This window comes from Ictalurus punctatus, chromosome 20 (genome assembly GCF_001660625.3).
Source record: "Ictalurus punctatus breed USDA103 chromosome 20, Coco_2.0, whole genome shotgun sequence".
In the NCBI taxonomy this organism is placed as follows: domain Eukaryota; kingdom Metazoa; phylum Chordata; class Actinopteri; order Siluriformes; family Ictaluridae; genus Ictalurus; species Ictalurus punctatus.
In genome coordinates this window covers 7,294,279-7,321,274 of record NC_030435.2, presented here as the reverse complement: position 1 = coordinate 7,321,274, position 26,996 = coordinate 7,294,279, and the positions used below count along the sequence as shown (strand labels likewise).

General features: G+C 36.9%; 1 protein-coding gene across 1 annotated transcript in view; it reads right to left on the bottom strand.

Annotated features, from left to right (window-relative positions):
* The window catches only part of dscamb (Down syndrome cell adhesion molecule b), a 160,475-nt gene that overhangs the window by 105,810 nt on the left and 27,669 nt on the right, over positions 1-26,996 (bottom strand). Inside the window, exons 2-3 of the mRNA XM_017495030.3 lie at positions 26,074-26,391; positions 24,341-24,487 (exon numbers count right to left, since the gene is read on the bottom strand). Of these exons, the coding sequence (XP_017350519.1) occupies positions 24,341-24,487; positions 26,074-26,391 (465 nt within the window). The remainder of the gene's footprint in view (positions 1-24,340; positions 24,488-26,073; positions 26,392-26,996) is intronic.

Here is a 26,996-nt window from a genome sequence, read left to right as displayed (position 1 = left end):
GACTCACTATTTACATCAAGTACTTGGTAAGACTAAGTCTGAGAAAAAAGCCAATTCACCTTAGTCTTAAAAGGGGTATTCAACCAAAAGGTCCAGTTCCAAACAATATCTTGCTTACAAAGGTCAGGATTAGCAACTAACATGACTGAATATGAACAAGAGTTTCCTTTCAAAAAGAACATTTTAAGCTGTTATGTTTTGTTTCATAATGTTTTGACCTTGATGCAGAGAATAAATACATACTTCTCTTACTAACATTCTGTCTTCATTGTCGATTTAAAAAAAAAAAGTTCTCTAATCAGACCAGAGAGGGGAAATAAAGTAAAAAATCTATGAAAGTCTGTGACAACTCTCCGCATTCTGACCCTCTAGTCCAATGAACTAAATCATTTACATGTGGTTAGATTAACAGTAACACAAGATCTGCTACTGAAGCTGCGCTGCTTCATATTTAGCTCAACTACAGCCAGCTTTTCACACATTCATTGCCTCTTCAAGGACACGGTTAGTCCACTGAAATATTTTGCTGGTTCACATCTGGACCTCAGCCCACCAGTTCCCAACCGTCTTGTAGGATTTAAGAAAGCCACCATATTTACTGTTCTGCATTTAGCAAGCTGCCCTGTGGAAGATGGGACAATGTGCATCAATCTAAAGAGGCATATTTTAATAAACTAGCCAGCTGAAGACTGAGCTTACCAAAAGATTTTGGTTCAACTCAAACCATATAGCTAGCTTATCACTGAATCCAATTTTGTGGTGTAGCTCCAGGGTTATCTTGACCATATCCTAGAGCTGCCATGATAATCTGAAGGTATGTTTTAGTAAACCTTCAGCTTGGTTACTATAGTTTAAGAATGCAGTCATGCTCTGTCCTTCTGCCAGTCTCTTGGGCACAAAAGCAACGGAGAAAATAACTGTTATTAAACTTACACAAGGTCTAGCTACTGCCTTCTGTATAGAAGTCTAGCTGCAGAAGCTGCAGGTCAGGCTGACCAAGTACATAGATTGTCTCTGTTTTTTCCCCCCATTATTCTACATTATTAAATTCTATAGTAGCAGCAGAATTGTTTATTCTATATTATTATTAGATGAGCCCTCCTATCTAACACCATAAAGAGTCATCACTGTGTGTATTCACTGTGTTGAAGCTAATGTTTGTGGGATTTGTCCCAATTTTTTTCCCCTAATTGGCTCTCCCCTATCATACAACTGGATTGGGTGAAGGCTAACACATGTCTCCTCAGAAGCACCCAAAGCTAGCCAACTGCATGTTTTCAAAATGCTGTGCAGCAAAACAGGGTAGCGTAACCCACTCAGAGGCAAGCACTATCTGCCCTCTTCCACGTACATGAACTTACAGATGCCCATGAAGGGTGAGTATTGCCCTGATTGACGGGGACAGAGAATAACACCATACCTCCCACCCAGACAGCACGGGCAATTTTTGCACCCTTTCTGCAGCACACTTGGAAGCCTTGTGTCTGTAGTTTTATTATTATTGTGTATAGCTTTGGAAATCTATCATTCAGTTTTATTAGCCCTTATTTCAAATTTTACTAGATTTTTGTTTAGGTTCTCACAGAATTATTATTATTTTATTTTTTTATATATCTTTTTTTTTTTTTACCATTTAAGCTATTTTTTTCTTTCTTTGTTTGTTTGTTTTTTTTTGTTTGTTTGGTTGGTTGTTTTTTTTTTTTTTTTTTTTTACAATTTAGGCAATCACAATGTAAGCAATCTTTGCATGCTCACCTCTGTTGGGTTACAGTGTGCATCAGTTGAACGGATGAAAAACATGTACATATAACGTAACATGTTATACTCTACATGCTAATTTGGGCATTTTTTGATGTACTTATTAGTCACTTACATCTATAGAACATAGAGTAAATTTGAAAATCAACACATATACATAATATATCATTTGTTAATCACTATTGCAATACTGGCCAATATACCAAATCACATTTGTATTCTGTGAGTATTCTGGCTGATTCAGAGACATTTAGATTCACAGTTGTGATATTGTGGCAATGGCTTGATGATTGTTGGCTACATGATAATCACACTGTGTATCAATATAACTATGATACACGCTTTTTTATATACACAAAAATTGTACTAAACTGTACTTTTCCTTGTTGCTGAGGTGGCATCCACAAGACTGCATCTTTTCCACCTCTAACATACATCTTTTACCTGGAAATATTGATATAGTGCACCTTTAAAACTGTTTTCACATTTGCTGTTTTTTTTTTTTTTTTAGTTTGTTAATTTATTTTGCACTTGGGGATGTCTGTAGTTTCTAGCACAGAACGCTAACCAAATGTCACAATGGCTGAATAGCAGCAAAAGAGTCCATATTGTTGTTATATTGATGTCCTCAATTTACAGGATACTGCAGTGCACAAACACAGCCTCTCTCACACTTACACTCACAGACACATATGCACACAGACCAAGGACAAGCCACATACACACGTAGACGCAGACTTCACAGCCTGCAATGATGGCAGTTTATTGAGGAGAATAAGCACCTAGGCAATACACGACATACAATGAACGTCACAGGTATTAGCTCATAATTTCCATTAAATAACTTTTTTTTTTCTCAAATCACCTGCCCGTTGCTGCTAGTGAGAAAACCATATTGGTATTATAATTTTTTGGAGATGAAGAAAAACAATAGAAATGGTACATAGACCAGCATTTAAAAAAATAAATAAATAAAAAATAATAAATAAAAAAAAAGCAACCAGTTTTATGGGTCCACGGCAGCAGGAACAACAATAGCTGTTGTGGCGAGTGCCCTTTTTTCTGCAGTAGTCCTTCTCACAGAGCCTAGCAACAGACCTGCCTCCCCTTTAAAAATAGGATGGGCCTCGCTGAGACCGTCTCAATGCTGAGGTTACACCAGACACACTTCTCTTCATTGATTATGCACCGCAGCTCTGGAGACAGCCGCTTACAAGACATCCCTTCTCGACTCTACCTACACACCTCGCATTTACCTTCCTTTTCTCCTTCCCCATTCACATTTCAAATCTGGTACATTTTCTTTCCCTTGTGCACATTAATGTTTCAACACCATCCACTTTAGAATTGTCTTTATGCCTCCATCATTGAATGAAGGAAATGTTAATGACAGGTAACACTGGACTGGACTATAAAAAAAAAGTAATAGAGATTTATAAGGGGCTCTACCTCAAGCACAAAAATAGAAACAGTACGATTAAATAATAGAATTTGATAGGAGTATTAGCTAAATGTAACAGTATCTCGTATAAGAGAGAAACAGGGTAAGATTGTGCACTCATCCCTCCTATCCTCGCTAAGATACAGTCATGGCCTGGACTCCATTTGCAGTCGTGTGCTGCCTTTTTGCTCCTCGTCCAATAGGAGCATCAGACATGTTACCCCTCCCTGAAACGTCACTAATGACACTACCAAGGCCGTATTGATCAATCAGCAAGATCTTTCTTGATAAAAGAATAATAAATACAGACAGGTACTTTTAATTCCTTTTCTGTGTGCATACATATTATGAATTAAATCATTTCTCCAGAAAAACATTTTTGATCAAAATGCTTTATATTATACTCTACAAACAGTGTGAGCACTCACTCTCTCTCTCTCTCTCTCTCTCTCTCTCTCTCTCTCTCTCTCACACACACACACACACACACACTTATATTTCAGTGATGTTTTCTAAGAGCTCAGATTATGGATTAGCCTGGATTATGCAAAGGACCCTGCACATGAATGCTTATCGCTTTCATTTCTTTGTCCTCCCAGTGATATTTGTGCAAAAAACCCACTGCACCATATCTTTGCTCACAGCTGGCAAGTGTAACTAAAGGATTATGCAAGCTGCTTCCACAAGCAAATAGATTTCTCCCACTTCAGAAGAATTGCTAGTTATGCACCCCTCTATCTGTCTGCCGGGCATTCACAAAAGATGGTTCAGAAATATTCGGTTTTGCTTGTTTCAGAGGTAAAGGGATGAGTTAGTATGCATATGTGTGTGTGTGTATGTGTGTGTGTATGTGTGTGTGTGTGTGTGTGTGTGTGTGTATGTGCGCGTGTGTGTTTTAAAATGGTGCTCTGTGTAAGGTACTGTAAACCGTTTAAACGGCTGAATATTGGCTTGCAAATTTTTGGTCAGTCATTTAAGTGCTATTACAAGAGCTGTATACTGACAATATACATTACATTTAATTACATCTAACAAAAGCAAATGCATCTGAAATGAAATCTGGTGAATAATTTAGAGTATTCTGGTCTTATCCAGAATACTTCCTTGTGTGAATGCTTTTTGTACATGACATCATCCTATGGCTCAGTCTAAATACTACAATTGGTGTATTTAAGAAATGCTACATCTCACATATGGGATCCATTCAAACAAGACTTCCTAATGAAGTGTGATTCACTAATAGGCACTGAGCTACAAGCATGACTAATAGCAGGTGTAGGGTGTAGAGGAAGTGGTATGGTTTCTCCACCATGTGTAGATATAAAGCATGTTACCTGTAGTCATATGTGGGGCGGCAGTATGGTTTCCCTTCTATATAGACATTACATTACATATGGTATGTTATTGGGGCAGTGCTATGGTTTCTTTCTGATGTGAACATTATGGAATTGGATGTGGTGTGTGGGCATAGTGTGTGGGTTTTATGGTATAAGGTATGATGTGTAGTCACAACAAAGTCAGTGGCATGATTTCTCTCCCATATGTCTCGCATATTAGGGTAGAGAGCGAATACATTACAGTAAATTGTGTTACCTGGAGAGATTAGACTGTATGGTGTCAAATGTTACACTTTACTCGCAGGAACAGTGGTATGGTTTCTCTTGTCTGAAAATTAAAGGCAGTTGTATGGTTTTCCTTCTTGTTTAGGGTGTAGGGTTTAGGTATAAAATGTTACCCTTATTCACATCAGGAACAGAAGTATGCTTTCTCACTTGTCTGAACATTAGAGTGTAGGGTGTGGGGTATATGGTGTAGGTACAGTCTGTAGTCACAGCAGGGTCAGCAGAGTGGTTTCTACACGACAGGTTTATGGTTCTGCTACATGACAGTTTTAGGGTTAGGGTGTAGAGTTTTGTAAGGAGCAAGATAGTTTCTCTCCCATATTAATGTTAGTAATTAATTGGCACTTAGTAATTAATTGGCACTTTTCCACTGCACAGTATGGCTTGACTCGACTTGACTCAGCTCGCTTTTTGGGGGCTTTCCACTGTGGATAGTGACTGGTACCTGGTATTTTTTTTAGTACCACCTCGGTCGAAGTTCCAAGCGAGCCGAGCCCTTATTAAACGTGAGTAGGGAATTCTCCTTAACGAGTGGTTCTGTATTGTGCCTGAATAAACGTGTATAATTTAATGTATACTTTGAGTATGGTAATATTCTATTAACTGAAAATTCTGTATATTTTATGTCAATACAGATCAAATTACAACAAAGGTTTCTGTTTTAGATTATTACATCTCACTTGTTACAGATTTCCAAACAGGCATTTATCGAAGTCGCTCCTATCGTGGCTGAATCTAACTTAGTCATATATACAGTAGGTAGGTTCTAGAACGCCGTTATTTTACATCCATAATAGGGTCCGTGTTCAGTGAACAGAAAAGGCGTTTGGAATATGGACTGACCGTGTGTTTGTACAGGGGTTCGATAATACAACATTATTCCTGCGTGAAGGCGAGTAGAAGATGGTACCCGCGTTGAGGCGGTATTAAACTGCAGTGGAAAAGCAAGCTCAGAAATGTAAAGCGAGCCGAGGTTAGATGAGTCGAGCCGTACCGTGCAGTGGAAAAGTGGCTAAAGTAAAGTGTGTCATACCAGGGACAGGTTTCTCTGCTACATGACAGGATTTAGGGTTAGACTGGAGAGTTTTAGAAGCAGCAGGATGGTTTCTCTCCCATGTGAATGTTATGGTGTAGACCAAAGTGATTAAAGTAAAGTGTGTTACCTGTTGTCACACAAGGGGCAGCATTATGGTTTCTCTTCTAGTTTAAGGGTTTAAGGAATTAGGTACAAAACGTTAGTTTTACCTGACCTCAGGGACAGTAGTATGCTTTCTCACTGGTGTGAACAGGGTATCATCTGTAGTGACACCAGCATCAGCAGTATGATTTCTCTTCCATGGGAAAATTGGGGTTTAGGGTGTAGGATGTATAGTTTCTCTCGCTTATCAATATTAGGGATATATGAATGATATAATTTGAATGTGTGGAGTTGGCATTACATTAAAGCATGTTACCTGTTAGTCACACAAGGGACAGCACTATGATTTCACTTCTATATCTACATTGATGTTTAGGGTGTAAGATGGTGTAAGACGTTACCTTTACTCACATCAACTCACATGCAGCAGTATGGTTTCTCTCTCATGTAAAAATGACGGTTTAGAGTGTATAGTTTAGGGATTAAAGATTAAGCCAGGGTTTAATATTATCTATAGTTACACTAGGTGCAGCAGCATGGTTTCTCTCCTGTGTGGGGTTTCTCTCCTGTATGTAGGATGTAGGATGTTACAGTATTTGGGATGTTTGTTAAAATAAGATTATAAAATAAGCACTTTGTCAGATTGAAAATGTAACCTCTTTCTGATTCCTCATTTCTGAGAATTAAGCACTGTCTGCAAATAGCTGCAAATTGCATTCCTTGCCAGCAAAAGTTATATTTCAGTTCAATACAGACCAGCTAGAAACTAAACACATTGTCAGTGATGTACTCCTGACATTAACAGGAGTGAATGCAGAGGGTTGATGAGGGTGATTACAGGCCTGTACAGTCTGTGTGTGAATAGGCTCATGTGGAATAGCATTGAACCAGTAACCCCACAATTAGCACAGGAATGAGCACTAATCACTGATGTCGCACACTTAAGAAGGGAACATTTGGATCTTCTCGGTGCCAGGCTGACACAGTGGCTTCATCTGACTGTTAATTTACTGTACTTCTCTGCTTTAATGTTGCCACAATGGACTTTAAATCGAGGAAGCATTTACAACAGGCAAACTTGTTTAATCGAGCCTAAAACTGTTACACCAATATTCAGGTAGTGCTATAGTATATATAAGGAATAAAACAAACTGGGTGTGCTGTATAGGAAATGGGGTGGTGTGATGCAGCCGGGTACATTACACTTACCATCCTGAAGTTTTATTCCTCTTATATCACAGTTTGTAAAAAAAAAATTGTAAAACTACAATTGTAGTTTTAACTACTACAATTTTTTTTTACATTTATTAACAAATAATACAACAAACATTTTACAAGTTAGTTCCTGTTATCACTTACATTATAACAGCTATAAAAAGTAATTCCCTGACCATCCTTTCTCTGTTTTTCTCTCTTGCTTGAAGTTAACAAGACAAAAATGCAGCTTTTTATAGAACTGAGAAACCATAAAGCACTAAGCCTGACTGTTAAAAAGCACTGACATCCAAGACTCCTTCCAGAAAGGTGAAATAAATATTTATTTACAGGAAACTTATCAATACCATTTCAATAATTATCTTTTCCATACATTTAACATATTTAAATAACACATTTCTTTTTTAAAAATCCTTTATTATTAGACTTTTATGTGGCGTGTTTGGGATACAAGTCCCTGTAAATGAGTTATTATTATAGAAACAATAACATATTCAAGTGTTAATATAAACCTGTGATTTGAATTACAGGCAGCACTATTTTCAGAGCAAATAGCATGATCCATCCCTCCATTTTCTGTACAGCTGATCCTACACAGGGTCGCGGAAGACTATCCGAGGAGCACATGGCGGGGGACACCCTGGATGAGGTGCCAACCCATTGCAGGGCACAATCGCACACGCTCATAACAGACAATTTGGGAATGCCAATCAGCCTACAATGCATGTTATTGGACTGGGGGAGGAAACGAATACATGGAGGAAACCCCTGAAGCACAGGGAGAAAATGCAAACTCTGTGCACACAGGGTGGAGGTGGGAATCGAACCCCCGAATCACTGATTCAACCAGGCTTCTCTGCTTCATGCTGGCCCATATCACACCACCCTGGCCTGGATTATTTTGCTATAACAGCAGCACCTCCAACTCAACTGGTAAGCAAGTGCAAGTAATATTCATTTTGGTTTTTAGTCATTTACCTTACACATACGTATTGCACGAACAATAATACAATATGTACTTATCCAATTAATACATTATACAATCTTCTTCTTCTTCTTCTAATATTATGCACAAATGTTACACTAGTCATTTGTTCTAAATCGGATATTTTAAAAAATGTAGGGTGGTCATAGTTTGGGGTTGTTTGATGTCCATTTGTGGTCATTTGCCCAGATTGTCTGGGAACCCGTTTTAAGACAACTGGAGCATGTATGAATGCGATTCACAGACAAGCTGCTCACCAGAAGTGAGAATAACTTGGAAGCTCCCTACGTAGACAGCATTTTGGGTAGAATGACTGCGCGCTCATGATCATTATCTGCACCCTAAACCTATAGTCCCATTCGAAAGTTGTACAGCTGTGTACAACCACAAAAACCGCCATTCCATGAAAGTTTTGACAAACATGCCTCGTGAAATTGTTCCGCCGATGTAGGAACATGTTTACAAAATTCAAATGTACTAGCTAACATACCATGTCTTGATAGACACTTATTTGCTATGCTTTAAGTCTAACTTTCTTTACTGAATTTTGAGAATTTTACTGGAAATTGTTATAAATGTGCTATCGCAAGACAGTAAAAATGCCCCATGCTGTCATGATTTCCCCTCGAGCCAGCACTGCAATATTGCAGCATGTTCGGAAAACTGAAGCACATGCACATGCACGAGCATTTTACTTTGGACACATGCTTTTGTTATGATTATTTTCACTCTCCACCCTTGTTTATTCATTGGTTGTTTCCCGAATGTGTGTCATCATCATTTTCAGCTGTCCGGTGTTTAACCCATGATTGTGTTTGATATATATACCCCTCGTGTCTCTGTGCACATTGCGTAGTATTGAGTTTAACTCATTACCAAGAGGTTGTTCTTTGTTCTAGTCTCGTTTTGATTCATGTTATTGACCTTGTTTCTCGTTTCTCGTTTTTGGATTCCAGCCTCGCCCAGTTTGTTCCCGTTTGTTTATCGCCTGACCTTTTGCCGGTTATTAGACCATGCTTTGGATTACCGTTTTGGATGTGTCTGCCTCTCTCTCTCTCAATAAACTTCTTTTACTGCACTTGCATCCACCCTCAACCTTCATTACATCCATTACGTGACACATGCCTACAATGTACACCACTACATCTTGGGTAAGACAGTAAGGCTATTTTTATTCCCCATTTTTATCCCCAATTTTGACATATGCCAATTCCCACTCCCCAGCCATTTATCCCCTGTATTACGACAGCTACCAACCAAGGAGGATGAAGGCTTACATGTGCTTCCTCCATGACACGTTAAGCCAGCCAACAACATATTTTCATACTGTTTCTCAAGCTGCATCACAGTGCAGTGTAACACAGTTTAGGGAAAGCGTTATCTGCTCTTCTCAGTGCACATGGTGAAGCTGATATTTGCCAGATATTGGTGTGGCCATCATTTAACTTGGGTTCTAATGCCACTGAGAGCTCTGGGTCTGGTGACACTGTCTGTTTTATAAGTCATCAGTCATGTGGGGAGGTGGAATAAAACAAAAACTGTTGGTCCGCAAGCACGGCTTCAATATGACTCCCTGATACAGAACGTGACAACTAAGAGATTCGGAACAAGACGTGCAGGGTATCTGAGGACGCTAGAATGCTGAATACTGAGAAATCATACATTAGCCAGAGGACTATTTGATTTGAAAAGAGCTTCTTCAAGAGCCTGGCTTATTGCTGAGCTAGTGCACGCTCAGGACAAGCTGCCTGCCACACTTCCACTTAATTACTCCAGAAGGAAAACGGGAGCCCCTGCTCTCTCTCCCTCCCTCTCTCCCTCCCTCCCTTCTCCTCTCTCTCTCTCTCCCTCTCTCTCTCCCTCTCTCTCTCTTGCTCCCCCCATTCTGTTTATTGTCATGTTTGTCCTGAAGCTTCACCGCAGGACAAACTGGCATTCTGTTTTTAATGACAGCCATACTTCAGCAGAGAATAAGAGGAAAATATGATTCCTGTTTAAAAATACTACAATCCATAAGGGTAATGTCAATTGTTTGTAACTTTGCACATGAGGTAGCTTATGCATATTCTTGCAAATTAGTTGTGAGTTGACTGCTACGTGTAGATGTTATTAGTAACAAGCATTGTTTACTGGCCTGAAACCACTGCCTTACTAACCAAATCAGAGCAATATATCTTTGAAATCATGATACTGAACTGTGTCTTAGAGAAACAGATAACAGTTACACCTGAATTAGGAGTTCTGAGGGAGGAGAAAAACTGACACACAAGCACAGCAGAAAGCAAGGGAGGGGTGTAGATTCAGAAAGGTCTCTCTTTTTTATTTTAGCAAATTTTTCTCAAATACAACAAATACCACAAGTTTTTACACTGCATGTGATGCCAATTAAGAACTCTGCTGTAATGGCTTTAATGTCACTCTCTCAGCCTCTCCCATCACTGGGAAGTCTTTTGCTTGGCTGATGAAGCTCCCACCCATGTGTTGAATTTAGTAATGACTGCAAGTGTCAAAGTTTATTCTTCAAGCTTACGATATCTTGTGGTATACAGTATATATATATATATATATATATATATATATATATATATATATATATATATATATATATATATATATATATATTTTTTTTTTTTTTTTTTTTTCTTTTAGAAAAATGAGTTGACAGTTTACAAATAACAGACCGTAAACAGATTATTTTGCACTGCAGAAGTACACAGTAAACATCAGTACTATTCACAAAGTAGAAGATAATATTATAATATTCAATTGCTTATTTATATAGACACTAATAACTGCTTTATACTGTATGACTGGGGATCTTGCTCAGTTTATCATGCATATCATTCTGCTATGTCCATTTTGAATCATTTTTAGTTAAACGATTGGTCATATATATATATATTTTTATTTTTTTTTTCAGTTCAGTTTTAGTAATTGTAGTTTTCTTAGAGAAGTCAGTAGATCTCCCCACCCTTTCTCTGTACAGCACAGTGTCTTGTTGTTATTAGAAGCCATACCTGGCATTTTTGTGCTAAATTAAAAAGCTTCTAACAGTGCACTCATCATTTTCCACACTAAAAACTACAAATGGAAAAGGAAATATGTCAAATGTTTTTAATTTGATCTCCATTTCAACTTCATGCAACTATAGTTTTATCTTTTATTATTTTATATTGTTTTATTTAAGTTGCCTTTTTTTTTCTTTTTCTTTTTTCTTTTTTTACAAATATTTCAAATAAACCCTGACTGCAAATATCTGAAATATCGATCCAAAACAAACCCGGTTTCACAGAAAAAAGAAAAGAAAAGATAACCTTCACAAGCAACTTATATGCAGCGCCTTCTATAAACTGAATATCAACATTCTGGCACAAGCATACATTGCATACCAATGTTTCAAACTTTTACTCAAATGCTCTGAATGTATTTTACATGCACCAATGTATTTTAACCAAGCTAACTTCTACCACTACACTATTTGAATTAGATCGATATGTATCAAATAATTTTACCTCATATAACGATTATTACAAGTACCAGGCTTGTGTAAATCTGAACTTTCAGAATCTTCTCTGCAAGCACAATCGAAAGTCACGTGGTACAGCAGGTAATGCAGCACAGTAATGCAGATTACTCTCAAAATACAGAAAGACTTTCTATTTTCTGTAGCCTAAAGAATTTACAGACTAAAAATGATCCGCATTTTGAAAATGCCCACGTTACCAGACCACATTACTACGTAATGTAGAGAAGTTTCATGAGAACGGCAAGTGTATTCACATGCCATGAGAACAACAAACATTACACATAAAGTGGGCAAGGCTCATGTCAAACTATTTAATGCAGATCGATCTAATTCAGATACCAGGTTGAGGTTAGTTTGTTTAAAATACGTTGGTGCAGAACATGAAACCTAAAAGCATGATGGAAAAATTCTGTCTGGCTGAATTTTACTCAATGGTATTTTAAAGCAAATGATGGCATTTGTGAGGAATGTGTCTTTATAGCATAATACAAAATGGAACCAGTACAGAGCATACCAGATCCCCCGACCTTCACAGGACGATGGGGGGAGTGTGTGTGGGGGGCCTCAGGGAAAAGCGGGTGTCAAGAGAAAAGTAAAAGAGGGAACGAGGGGAGGAAATAAGGTCACTAAGGTTGATGAGTAATATTGTGTATGAAAGAGATGGAAGGTCATTTCAGACAGGCTACAGTTATTGCAATGTGGTTATGAAAACAGAAACCATAAAAGGACCTGAACGTAAATGTGTGACTTTAATGTGTACCATCTGACAACAGAACAACTGAGGCAAATGCTTCATTTTAAAGTAAGACGTTGTAGAATGTGGTTCAGTGTGGGTCACTTTCTGGAACCATAATAATGCTGAACAGAACATTTAAGTCTATTAAGTCTTCTTGTTAAAAAAAAACAACAACTGAAAAGCAACACATGCACCACATTCATGTTTTTCAATATACCTCCTTGAGTGTTTCAAGGTGTTTTTAAAATGCTTGGTACAATAGTTCAGTAAGAAATGCAATTCAGTTTATTTCAGAAAGATTTTGGTAACACCTCCTGTGAATCCTGGATTCATAATGCATTTTAAATACATGAATATGGTGTTATGTAACTTACATATTATTATTATTATTATTATTATTATTATTATTATTATTATTATTATCATTATTATTATTATTATTATTACACTGCTGCACATTATAAAGCATAAGTGTGATTTCATAGAGCACAGTATGATTTATTATTATATAGGTTATAATTCAGATAATATTGGTTCATAAGAACATACTAAGGATGAAATCTGTAACACATGTTAAAATGCAGAGTCTTTGTTATAATACTTAGTGCCTTAATTAAATATCCTGACTTTATCCTGTCAAATACTCATCATGTTTTCTAACTACTTATCCATGCTTATGTCAGACTACTTTTAACTACTTCTAACCTCTTTTACAGGCTTATGTCAGACATTACAAAGTATTTTAAATGCTAAAAGTATATTAGAAATGCATTTAAATTACAATAGGAATACTGTATTCATGGGAACCCAGATTTCTACACGAATCAAGTGAAATCAACCTGAATTACAGCATTTAATAACAGTAGCAGAATGTCTGAGTAAGGAAAGTGTGCATGTGCATATCTGTACGTTTGGGTGTCCAGCACTGAGCAGTTCATTCATTCATCCATCTTCACTAACTGCTTTTTTGTGGTCAGGGTAATTTTGGACCCGGAGCATATCCTGAGAACATTGGGTGTAAGGCAGGAATATACCCTGGATATAACACGAGTCCATGCACACATACATTCACACATTCATTCATATCTAGGGGAAATTCAGGGCATGCAAGTCACCTACCAGCCTGTTTTGGGGAGCTGGGCAGAACCCAGAGAAAACCCACACAGTCACGGGGAGAACATGTACAGAAAATCCACACAGACTGTAACCCAAGAATCGAAACATGGAGTAGCAAGGCTTCAATGTTAGGCAGTGCATGGGTTAAAAAAATGAGAAAATTTGTAGGATGTCCATGTTCATTTCTTTCACCATGGGTAGTTGTCTAAATTACAGCATTTAACATCATTTAAATGGGCAGTGGTGACTTGGTGGTTAAGGCTCTGGGTTACTGATCAGAAGGTCGGGGGTTCAAGCCCCAGCACTGCCAAGCCACCACAGTTGGGCCCTTGAGCAAGGCCCTTAACCCTCTCTGCTCCAGGGGCGCTGTATCATGTATCATACCCTGCGCTCTGACCCCAGATTCCTAATATGCTGGGGAATGCAAAGAAAGGAATTTGACTGTGCATATGTATATGGGATCAATAAAGACTCATTATCATTAAGTCAGTCTATTAAGATATACAAACAACACAGAACATAGTGTAGGATACATATAGTACTTTACTCCTATTCTGCATTGAACGAGGAAAACAAATTGTGGGAAAAAAGACAAGATTTTGCAAGGGATGAAGACTTCTTGAAAGGCACAGTTACCACAACTACTACTTAGTGGTTACCACAATAATTTGTGGTTCATTTCAGCAGTTGGAGTCCCTTTCAGGTTAATAGCTGCGTTGATAATTGCTGAGCCAGTTGTTTTGAGTCGTTTATTATTATGATATAAGCACTTTTACCTGACAATTGCTCAAGTGGCTTGTACACAACATTACGGATGGTATTGAATATCAACATCTGGTTTAGGTTACAGGTTGCGTAAAGTGTATGGATGTAACTGAATACGAATACATTCAGATCAAACAGATAATGTGTTATAAACAGATACAAATAGGAGGCTCACTATAAAAACAAATTCAGAAAGTTTGTCAGAAAGGTTCTCAGGGCATCAGAGACTAGAGGTGTGCATCGGGGCTGGGAATCTAGTGGGCGGTTTTTACTTTCATGCCGGAGCATGCGCGCTCTGAAATGAAGCTCAAATAACAACCTTGTTTATTAACATTCACATACGATGGTACAGTAACTGCCTGTTCAGGGTAGGCGATTAGTCATTTATATTTTGGGAAATCGAGCCAATTGAATTTGTTGAAAAAAAACTGCTGTTATGTACAAACAAAATGAATAGCTGTACTAGCGGGATTAAAAAATAAATACAATCCCTCACACGTATCTCTTCAGCGATATGAGGTAGAGGAACTGTTAGCAGACAGTGCTGGCATTTCTACCTCTGGGGTTTTTTTCCCCAGCATTTTCTAAACTTTTTGTTTAGGCCACTCCCACTTTAGGTTTAAATCCAAATACAAATACAGATATGGATATTTGTGGTGGTCAAATAGTAACATTAACTGTAGTAGAACATTGTTCAGCTTATTTGCACATTAGACTAAGGTCCAAAGCTTTGCATAGGCATCCAAAGTTGCTACTGATTTATAACTGTGATAGATAATGTAACAACGTGGTATCACATAGAGCATCTTTAATATGTAACAATATGTAATAATATTTAAAAGAAATGTCTTTTTCAGGCTAGCCTAAATAGAGTCCCGTTTCAATAACACACATGGTCTAGATAGAACAGAACTCATGCCTAAGACCCTTTCCTGACTAAGCCTATTTTGCACTGCCTGCTTTCAAGGTAACATCAGAGGCTGGTTTTGATCCTTCACCAGAACCATCCGTGCTTTTTTCTATCTCTCTCTCTCTTTCCCGCCATGTTTGAAACAACATATGGAAAGTTTCCACCTTGGCCAAGAACACCTGTCACTTACCCTTTTCCATTTACAGAGGTGAGCACAGCTGACCCCAGCACAGAGGTAAACACGAGCCCAAAATTTACAGGAGTTTATAAATCGAAATTAATTGGTTGTTCTAGCCATAATTAGCTCATGCCACACTTATTGCTAATCTGACGGTTGGAGCGCTGCCATCTTAGGCTCTGGACTGTGTCCAGTGCACCGGTGGGGTGTAATCCATAAGCCAGGAAAGTCCTGCTTTGACATGCACTGCCAAACAGCAACATTCCATAAACCCATCAGTGCTTATTAAACATTAACGCAGAGTTTCTAGTGGCCTACACACATCGTTCTGTAATCATTTTCATCCTAATTGCCAACATGACGTATCGCTCTTATTTAGCAGCACAAAGCAATATGAGAACATTTCGATTTATTATTTTTTCCCCGTTTTTCTGTCTTTCTGTCTCCATTTGAATGATCCATTACAGCTAAAAATATAAGACACAAACATGATATGGATCAAGTACTGTATGGTTCCTTGAGGTACACCATGTTCTAAACAAAATCAAAATCATACCATCTCCTACTATTGTTCTCTCAATCTCTCACTTCCTTTGTTTCTTTGTATTCCCAGGTCTATTCTTCATTACTAATGATGCACAAAGGCAGTACTGATTTTTTGGAGTCAGGTTTTTTTGGACTATATACCTCTTGCTTTTCACACATCGCAGTATAATCTTCTAAACTTTTTTTTTTTTTTTTTGGGGGGGGGGGGGGGGGGGGGGGTATTTTAACCCTTATATGCAATGGCATTCTTCCTGTTCACATATTTTAAAATGATCTTTTACAGTATCTGACCATCTCTTTTGCATTCAAAAATCTTTGGCTTTTTCCAAGGCTATGGATAACAAAGCGATTTCACATATCTGCTCGACTGTAGCCTCATATTTGGTCCTGGATATTGAGAGTCATTTTTAAACAATGAAAGGATGACCATGTCTTTATATTTATTTTGAATATTCTTTAGTGATGTCAATAATTTTATAACATTAAACATTTGTAAATGAGAGCCGTATTAGGCAAAATATATTGTTTGTAATGTTTCTGTGATCATTTCTGTCAACTCCTTCAAAAGGGACCGATCAGCTTTGGAGTTGACTTTACAGTATACAGTGCTTTGTGTTGAATTTTACCAGCTTAGCAGGTCATCACTATTTCAAGCAATATACTTCTAAACACTGTACTTGTTAATCTGTTTTTAATGAGTCCATTGCTTAGTGAATCACTGACTTTTGGCTGGTGGCTGCAGCGCTGCTGTTTATGGGAAGATCATGCTTTCTCCTTGAGCCCTGACCTAATTTACTCCCAAACCTGCCAGCACAGGGAGCCACAGAGGTTGGGAGGAAAGGAGCGAGAACAAGTGAGAGAGAGAGAGAGAGAGAGAGAGAGAGAGAGAGAGAGAGAGAGAGAGAGCGAGCGAGAGCGAGAGAGAGAGCAGTACAGTGCAGTCAATGGTATGTCTTATTTACAGCAGAAATATTCTGGCCTCATGCACTCACTCTGCACTGCATCCAGTTGCCGAGTGCCGCCTTGTCTGCCGTGTGTGTGTGTGTCACTCTTGGCTTAGCAAGAAGCAATAAAGAGCTTATTTCTGTGGCTTCATTCTCTCTCGCTCTCTGTTCAAGGTTGTGCTGACTTTGGTCTGCGAGTGCACAAATCCACTGTCTCTCGCACAGCGATGAAAACATTTGTGTTAGGACTTCTCACTCGCCTATTTCCTGTAAGCAAACTATGCTGGCAGTACCTGTGTTCGATGCTTCATATCTAGTATTTTTGTGGCCAAATGCCAAAGCTGGGGTTGTGCAATGGGCTGTGTAACAGCTGAGCCTGACTGCAGACAGCATCAGTTAAAATAATGACCAATGAAGGGAGGGTTTCTGGAGCAAAATCCAGACCAGATATCATCATGACTGAATAGTGACAGCAGTTACCTTTTAATGCTTAACCATAAAGTGATTCATTTATTACTATAAATAAGGCATTCCGAGGTTGTTTAGTTTCGTCCATAGGTCTTTCAATAAATTTCTAAGCTATGTTGTTGATAATCAGACTAGAGAGGGTAAATAAAATGAAAGATCAGTCCAAGCCTGTCAACAATCTTCCTTTTCGACCTAATGAGTTTAGCGCTGTAGCTAGTCTCTGGTCTGATGAACTGCCTTCAGCTAAATAATTTACATAAATGCATGTGATTAGATAAAAGATCTGCAACAGAAGGTGAGCTGGTTCACGTTTAGAAAACTAGAGTCACTGCTCTACGACCTGTTTTTTTTTTTTTTTTTTTAAATCAGATCTGCAACGGTATTTTTCTGTACTCAGTTTGGTCTGCTGACATTCCTTTCTGGGTTGGCATGCGGACTGCGTTCTGGCACTCCTGGTCTAGATGATCCAACAATAACAGAGAAGAATGAATATATAGAGATATTTATTGAGCATGAATTGGACTTATAACCAAGAGATACTGACGACGCTCCCTAGTTTCACCCTGTATTGAATAACTAGCCCCATAATAAAGAAATGCCATGTAAGGTTACATATTGTAACCTTAAATTTAGGGGAAATAATCAGTTGTGTTAATGGTCAATGGTGGTGCCAATCATTAATCATTAAAACATTGTGAGATGAATCTCTTTATACAAATGTCAGGGATTATAGGAAAGGAAGGGAATGTATCTTCGAGTTTAAAACCGTTCACAACAGATCTTTTTTTTTTACATTGTAGACTTTTTTTGTTATCATTTTTACAACAGGCAGGATGAACAGATTCTTTCTCATTGTATAATATAGAAGGCTACTTTGCTGAAATAGTGATAAGACTAAAAAAAGTGTGTTGTTAATTAACACGTTGATGTTGAGACAGCAACAACACGTCCAGATGGCTCTCTGATTTCAGAAATATTGCAGAATTAACAAACCAACGTGTAGCCTGTGCCTGCTATGACACTGCAAAAGAGGTGAAGATTTCACTCACTGTTTCATATATTTTCAATGTCTGTTTAGTTTTCTTGCCTAATTAGAACGTGCTGATACTTCAAACAATCCCCTTCAATCTAACAGAAAAGGATGCAAAATAATCTTTATTCTATTTACACTTGGAGAAAGAAAATCTGGGTCATAAATTAAAACATTATTACTATTCCTCCCTCACGAGCAATTTCACTGTTTTATATATACAGTGATTATTATTCACAAATATGCCATTTGAAACTCCTCCCATGCATTCCTGGCAGCCAGTTGCACCAGCTGAAATTAAGCTCTGTTGTTTGAACGTAAATGTCATAATGTTGAAGTTTACTAAACTTAATAAACTACTAAAAATGTATAGTGACATAAGTGATCATTTAAATACGGTCTAAAATTTACACCTACTCCCTAGTAAGTGCTACGGACGCCATGCATTATTTTTTTGTTGTTTTCTCTTGTTCGCGGCTTCATTTTCTTGTAATCTTGACAAAACAAAACGCTGCTTTCTCACCACGTCATTTTAGCATGAGAACATCTCACAGCTTGCGAATGGGACTGGTGCCGCAAGCACATTGGCATCTTCACCACACCATCGTAAATTTAATCATTGTTCGCTGTAGAGATGGATTTTATCTCCACATTAAGACAGAGCAGTGTCACAAAGGAGAACCAGGTCGCTATATTGTCTTCAACGATGAAGCTGTAGATCTGACAGCCTCCTTCTCAAGTGTCGGACATTAATATGGAGGTTGTCAATCACTGACAGACATTTAGCTATTTCAACTTGAGTGAGTCCCTTATTAAAGTACAAACAAATTAGTTGATCCATGATGCTGCAGGATTGCGCTTGTGGAGCTTGTGGCGATCACAAGAAAATGAAGTCATGATCACGAGAAAACAACTTGTTATGTGAAGATCATGATAAAACAAGAAAGAAATAAAATAATAAAGCATGGGATCTTATGGCTTCTGTAAGGTGCAGCATTCACCATAAATAAAACTACTCAGTGATTCTGTTCAGTTTGAATAATGCTGCCATGTGCAGAGTATAAATAATTGTTAGGAGGATTTTTCGTCCAGATCCAAATACTCTGTTTGTATATTCACAGCCATAGCAAGCTCCTTCCTGTTTTACTCATCAATTTGCAATACTGGCAAAGATATTGATAGTATACACCAGGAAATATTGTAAAAATGTTACTTTAATGTTACAATTACCAATGCCATTATGATTGTACTGTTGTTCGGTGTATTCAAACGCAGACTATGTTTGCAGGGTAGTTATTTTTTTGCTGCTATGGTTAGTAACTAAAATGCCATTAAATTTGGTGCAAGAAATCACGAGACCTCAAACTGTAGAACACATTAAGTGCATACCAGTTTAAAAATAACAGAAAAGCCTAATAAATTAGTCACCACTTTATCGTAAAGCTCAATTCTTTTTGATTTTGATTATTTGTCATACTAACTCATTGAGATAAATATATTCCACTGAAAAATATGCTTGTGTAATGTTAATCAATTGCTGAATGATCCTTAAAGAGAAATATTTGGGATATTGTCCAGGATACATCATTTTCATCTGCTATACTGATCCACCATTTAAAAACACAAAAATAACAGAGGAAAAAAAACAAACAAAAAGAAAAAACCATCAATACTCATGTTGCATCATTCAACCCAGTACAATAAACCAGATCAAATGGATGAGTCTGAGAACAAAAGCCACAAAGGGCAGCAAATAAAGGTGAGAGAGAGGGAGAGAGAGAGACAGTGTGTGTGTGTGTGTGAGAGAGAGAGAGAGAGAGAGAGAGAGAGAGAGAGAGAGAGAGAGAGATGTTGCCTTTCCATATTCAGTTCCTATGCCACTTTTACACAAAATAAAGCAGCCCCTGTGAGATGCATTAGACTGCATACAACACTCAGGAAACTCCAAACAGAAAGCACACGCATCCCTTTCACCTGCAGGCCCTTTCATCTCTTCATTAGCACGGTCAATTGTTTATCAAAAGCCCGAGAGAGGAGGGAGACAGGCGCATGGCCGTGAATTCGAAAGCGCCCATCGCGCTCGGTTTTTAAATGCATGACAGGTTAATGGTAAGTTAGTGGCATCATTAGATTCCGTTCATTCACATTTAAAGCAGGGCCTCCGCTTCAAATGACTACTAAGCAGTCCTTATTTTGAGAGGTAATTCATATTGTAATTATATTTTCAATCACATTTCATTAATTAAGACAAGCCCGGCCATGTAATTATGCATTTCATCTTCTCCATGATTTGCTGGAAAATCACCAGCGTCAGAGGGATTGTACGGCTGGATAATTCGTGTCGTCCATTCTAAATGCTGATTTATGCCAGAGTAACAGAGGAGATGAATATTTTATCCTATCTATGCATCTGAATGAGAAATATTGTCTGTTCTTTAAGCAGAAATAGAAATGTTGGATTAAATTGCTTGATTTGACTAGTGGTTTAATGGTCAAGTGAAGACTGGAACAAGAACCATGTAACAGCATGTCATCATTTTAACATGTCACGGAACTCCAACAATTTTGCAGGTACTTCAGACAAGCACATTGTTTTCCCAAGTATAATATTGATGTTATCATTTTTTTCTTAAGATGTCATCACAGTTCACTGAAACAGTATTACTGTATATTAGCACAACTCTAAGTAAACCCAAAGCAAAATAATAATAATAATAATAATAATAATAATAATAATAATAATAATACACCAATTGTTTTCACCTATTTATAAGTGCATTACTTAGAATAAAGCATACTGTGTGTACTTTATAATAATCAGCCATTTGAAATTCAATCTATGGCTTCATTCTGTTATTCCTGCTTTACAAAAAGTTAGAAGATCCTGAAGTGTGAAGCATTACTCATACAAGGAAATACTGATAACTCAGCTACAAGTAGCTTGACTATTTACTGGCCAGCTGAACACACAATTAGCAACTTTTAGATTACATAATAAAAATAAGTTATTGGTATCCCAACAACCTGAGAGGAATAGCTATGGGGGGGTGTATTCTGTGTTCGACATCTTTTCAAACTGCTGCTTTTTCAAACACACTTGAAAGAAATCGGTATCTGCTCTCTTCCACATACATGAGTTCACAGACTCCCACGAATGGCTAGTGAGGGGACAGATAGTATGCCATTCTTAACACCCAGATAACACAATGCACATGGCTATGGCTATGGCATCATCATAATGCAAACCCCTGACCTCATGACATTAGGCCGAATGCTTTTCTGTTGCACTACTTGGAAACCCCAACCATAACTGTTTGAGAAAAATAAAGTTGAGGCATACAGTTTTGCAGACTCCTGGTTTCGCATCTAAGCTTTGGAGGATACAGAGTACCAGCATTAGTGAATGAAAGTGGGAACCAACAGAACATAATTTAATATTTGCTTCTAGCGTGTATCTGACTGACCACTCAATCTTTGAACCACAGAAAAATACTGAGTATCATTTTCTCACTACACACCTAAATGCACTAAAAAGTCATGTGAAAACCCAACAGCTGCCCAAATGTACACTAACTAATCTAATAACTACCTATTACTTCAGGAAATCAGCAAAATGACCACAAACAGAGCATGGATTTCCACTGAAAGTTGCACTGCTTAACAATCAGCGAGTCTGCACTGAGAAAAAATTAGCACGCTAGAAGTACAATTTATTTTTAGATCATAATAGAATCGTGATTGGGTAAACAGGAAATTCTCGCTCTGAGCATGCTGCCAGTGGCATTGGTACCACTCCAGCCACAGGAACTTACGTACCTCTGGTCACAGGTGATCTTCTGTTTCTTAGCCCCTACCAGAGTAAGATAACTAGCTAGCCATCCAACTAGTGTAACATTCTAATTCATGTAGCATGACATAATTACATTTTAAGATTATGTACCGAGATTATAAACTCATAACTACTGCTTTATTAACTCTGGATATGTTTCATTGACTAAAACTGCCTTACCTTTTTATTTAGTCATGAAGTCAGTAATAGTCATTTTTCCATTTCTAAAGGCGCACTATTAAACATTCCACTGCAACACTGATTAAAAACCTGTACTTTTTTTAATAACTTCCTTCTCAGCAGATGCACTCACCAAGTTTTTGTACTTGTTGATTTGAGATTTTTAAGAATTTCATCCATTCAATTATAAGATTCTTAATAGACAGTGATATAAGAACATTAATTCCAAGAGGACGCGAATGCAAACAAAGCATCGAAGGCACGATTTTGTTCAGAGCAGACGTTGTGATTTTTGTTGATTCTTCTCTAGCAGAAACCAGGACTGGACTCTAACTATACCACAGGGTAAAAATCAATCAAAAAAATAAGCCGTCCATTATACTGTACATCCAGTGTGATGTAAAGCAATGCGCTCAGCTATGTTCTACAGCAGGGGTGTCCAATCTTATCCGGAAAGGGCCAGTGTGGGTGCAGGTTTTCATTCCAACCAAGCAGAAGCCACACCTGAGTCTATTGAAAGCCAAGATCAGCTGATTAAACAGGTGGAATCAGGTGTGGCTGCTGCTTGGTTGGAATGAAAACATGCACCCACACCGGCCCTTTGCGGATAAGATTGGACACCCCTGATCTACAGTAATGGTCCTGTGTTAATGCTAGCATACTAAACCATCCCACTTTCCATTGACAAGAGCTGAATAGCATGCAAATGACTATAACTAACTATAACTATAAATAATATGCATCCACTAACCCTGATGTAGGGGTTGGGGGTGGGGATTAGGACCCCAATATATACATGTCGAGCAGACAGAGAGATAGATTGTCAAGATATCTAAAATCCAAACAATTTCTCTTCCCATTAAACTCTATTCCCTATAAAACAGGCACAAATTCTTAATTTCACTATATTTCATATTTCACATTTGCCCCTTCCAAATTATATGCACTACCTTTCAGTTCATTGTAACATCAAGCAGTACATATTTAACAAATCAGGATTAATACATGCACTTTCCCTAAATATATATATATATATATATATATATATATATATATATATATATATATATATATATATATATATAAATCATCAGTGATGTCTCAAAATAGTTTCATTTCACATATATATGTATGTATATTACATATAGTCTATTATTATTCTAAATATGGAATCACTATGTGAAGGAATATTCAATATCAATACTATATTCAATTTACCAATTAAATGAAATTTACTTCATATGCATTTATTACAGTTAAATCACTTTATTTCTACCATTACTCATCTGTTGTGAATGTCTTCCTATAACAGCATTTCAGTCATTTTGCTTACATTTTAATTATAACCACATTACATATACAGTATATTGGATGTGTAACAGCCTATGTACTTATTATTGCATTTATTTTTTAAACATTGACTTACCACTTTAAACTAAAGGGTTATATTACTATACATATAATAAACCCTAATAAAAGACATTGAACACTAACTAATCTGAAAATTAATCAGAAAACATTAAACTAATCAGAAAATTCTAATGGAATTGATAATATAGATTTTATTTGAAACTGTAATAATGTAGCCATTTTCATTTGTTATGATTTTTATATTTATTTAGATTAGACATGCCTATGCTCTATTGCAGAATTCAGACTAAGCAAATAGAATATCAGGAGTAAATATTAAGGTGGGCAAGTGTAATAACCCTCATTTTGAGGTTCTTTTAGTGAAGAAATTTGATCAAAAATTAATACTGAGGAGCTTCTGACAGTGCTGTATTTGTTCTTTTTCCAAAAATGACCTCTCTGTCCATGAAATTTAGTTCTTAAACTTTAATATTAGCAAACTGAACGTTCTCGGTCTACTATAGGAAGAATCTACCACACCAAAAATGGTGGTAATATCTAACTTATACGATTGTAAGATTTAACTTGTGTCTAGATTCTTACCTGAGACAAGTGAGACAGTGTCTTTCTCCCATGATACAACAGTGATGTACTCCTCTACCGAGGCTGGGATAATGCACTTGAAGACCGCTGTATTGCCTCTCATGACTCTTTGGTCCGCCACACGGACCGTGTACGGTTCCCGAAATACTGAAACAACGAAGCAAGGAGGTATTGGATAGTCTTTTTTTATTTGTTTATTTATTTATTTATTTTTTAAAGATTTACCATTACTCTTAGCTTGATTGTTTTTGCTTAAGGTGGACATAAATCTTCAAGGAAAAATGTGCTTATCTAAACATTTTTTTATTGTTAATATTTAATATATAATGTTTAAGATTTTTGTTAACCTCTTTAATCTGTATTGCACCCGTTATAATGAGCACTACAACAAAAACATTTATGTTTAATGCTCTGATGTTCTGTTTACTACTTGGATCTTCTCATCTCTAGCAATACAACTGCAAATTATTTCCGTCACCTCATTTAGAAATAGACTTCACATGCTTAGAGACTTTCTGCCGGCTAGGAGAGTAAATAAGAGCATGTTTCTGTCTAGTTATCTTGTGATTATCTCTTAATTATTTACTGAATGCAACAAAAGATGTTTTCTCAAAATCATATTTTTTTGTGAATGAGATTTCAAAAATTGATGTATTGTTTTTATACTGTGAACTGTATTAAAGCCTAATAAACAATATACTGCAAGTTTTTTTTTTTACAAAAATCTATCCTAGTAAGGTCTGCATCTTCTCAAATGTTCAACTGACTGACTGCTTATTGCTGATCAATAACAAAAACTATCCACCTGTATCTAAATTCAATTATCCAATTGTGGAGCATGAAAAAAACAACAACAAATAAGTATTGGCTGCTGCATAAGAATGTGACATCAGATCAACTGTTTTAGTAAAATGATTACATTTTTGAGAATTTTTATTGTTTATCAAGCTACTGTTTTCCTTGTTAATTTATATTCTTAGTTAATAATACTATTATTTATTAACTTGTATTTCTTTTTATATTGATTTACCATGACTTTATTAAGTAATGCTAATGAATTGACAATGTAAGTAGTGACAATGTTTTTATTCTTTGCTCACAGGAACATGATACACATAATTACACCAGTACAACATAATGGATACAATATTTATAGAAAATAAACACAACTTGTAGTGCAATTCAGCTGCAAAATATGCAATTAATTGTAATCGATACTAGCTAACTCTATAGAGAGACTGCCGAAAAAGATATGTTCATTTTAAAATAAATATCCATTCTTTGATAGTCATCTTTGATCATCATGAGAATACCAGACAGATTTTTAGTTATAATATTATATAAATAATAAATATTATTTAATATGCATTATTAAATATACATAATCAATGGAATAAATTATTAACGTGGTTCAAAAAAAGAAAATGCAAACCATAACATTTCATACTGTAAATAATTACTTATTAACTATTATATTATTTAATAGTTTATAATTTAATCATCAAAATGACCTGAATGAAGTCACTGTAATGTAAAAATGTTATTTTTCATGCTTATTAGTGAAATTTGTGCTGTGATGTTACAGTGACATATTAAAAGTGAAATGATCTGATTGACTATGACTGTATCAATAACTACAGTATACAGGTATCAATAACTGCTTAAATTGATTATTCTGACCAATAAGGTAAATGTTCAAGTTAATTATATATTATAGGTTCATAAAAACTCACCAGCCTTGATGTGCAAGTCTTGGCTCCTGATCTTCCCTGACGGATTCTCTGCTGTGCAATAGTAGGTGTTGTCATTGATTAGGTTACTAAAGCTGGAGGGGAGGAAGCCGTAGATTTGCAGTGTGCCATTCGGGTGCACGTGTCGGATGCCTGGCACATCGTAGATCTCCTCCCCAGTGGCCAGGTACCAGCGTAGCGTAGCGGGGGGCACGGCCGCTGCCGGACACGGCACCAGTGCCCCTGTAGTGCTGGAGAACACTACCTCTTGCAGAGATGCATTGACAAAATATAAGCTGGAATGTAGATCTTCACCAAAAACTAGAGACGAGAAAAAAGGAAGAGTATATTACAGTACTATATTAAGAGTATATCTACGGTTTATCTACAGTAGTAATTAATCACAGTACTGCTGTAGAGGGCAACTCAAGGCAAGTTTTCAATCTAGTATTCAAATCTAGAAGCATGGACCTCTTTTGATAGAATCTTCAGAACTGAATGAAGATCTGTGGTGTTGCATAATGACGTTAGGCTTCAATCTCGTTAAAATGTTTACGTTTAGAAATCGTGAGGAAAACAGTTTTGCGATCTCGTGATAACGAGACTGAAATATATTTACAATGATCTGTCATTTTTCACATTTTTGTTTCACCACAGGTGTTGATGCTCCTGAACATGATTTCTGAAATACACAGCATGATGGTATATATGGTATTTCTGCATATAACTGCCATACAATTATTTTGATATGTAATATTTGTGAATCAGCTACAAACACTGAAGACATAATTAACCAACATGCATGACTTCACCTAACTAACAATATGTAAAAAGTAAATCTTAGTGGTCAGTGATGTCAAGCCACATTTATTAAACTTCTATGAGAAACCACACATAGATCGATGGGACAGAGTGGTTCTGCAGTG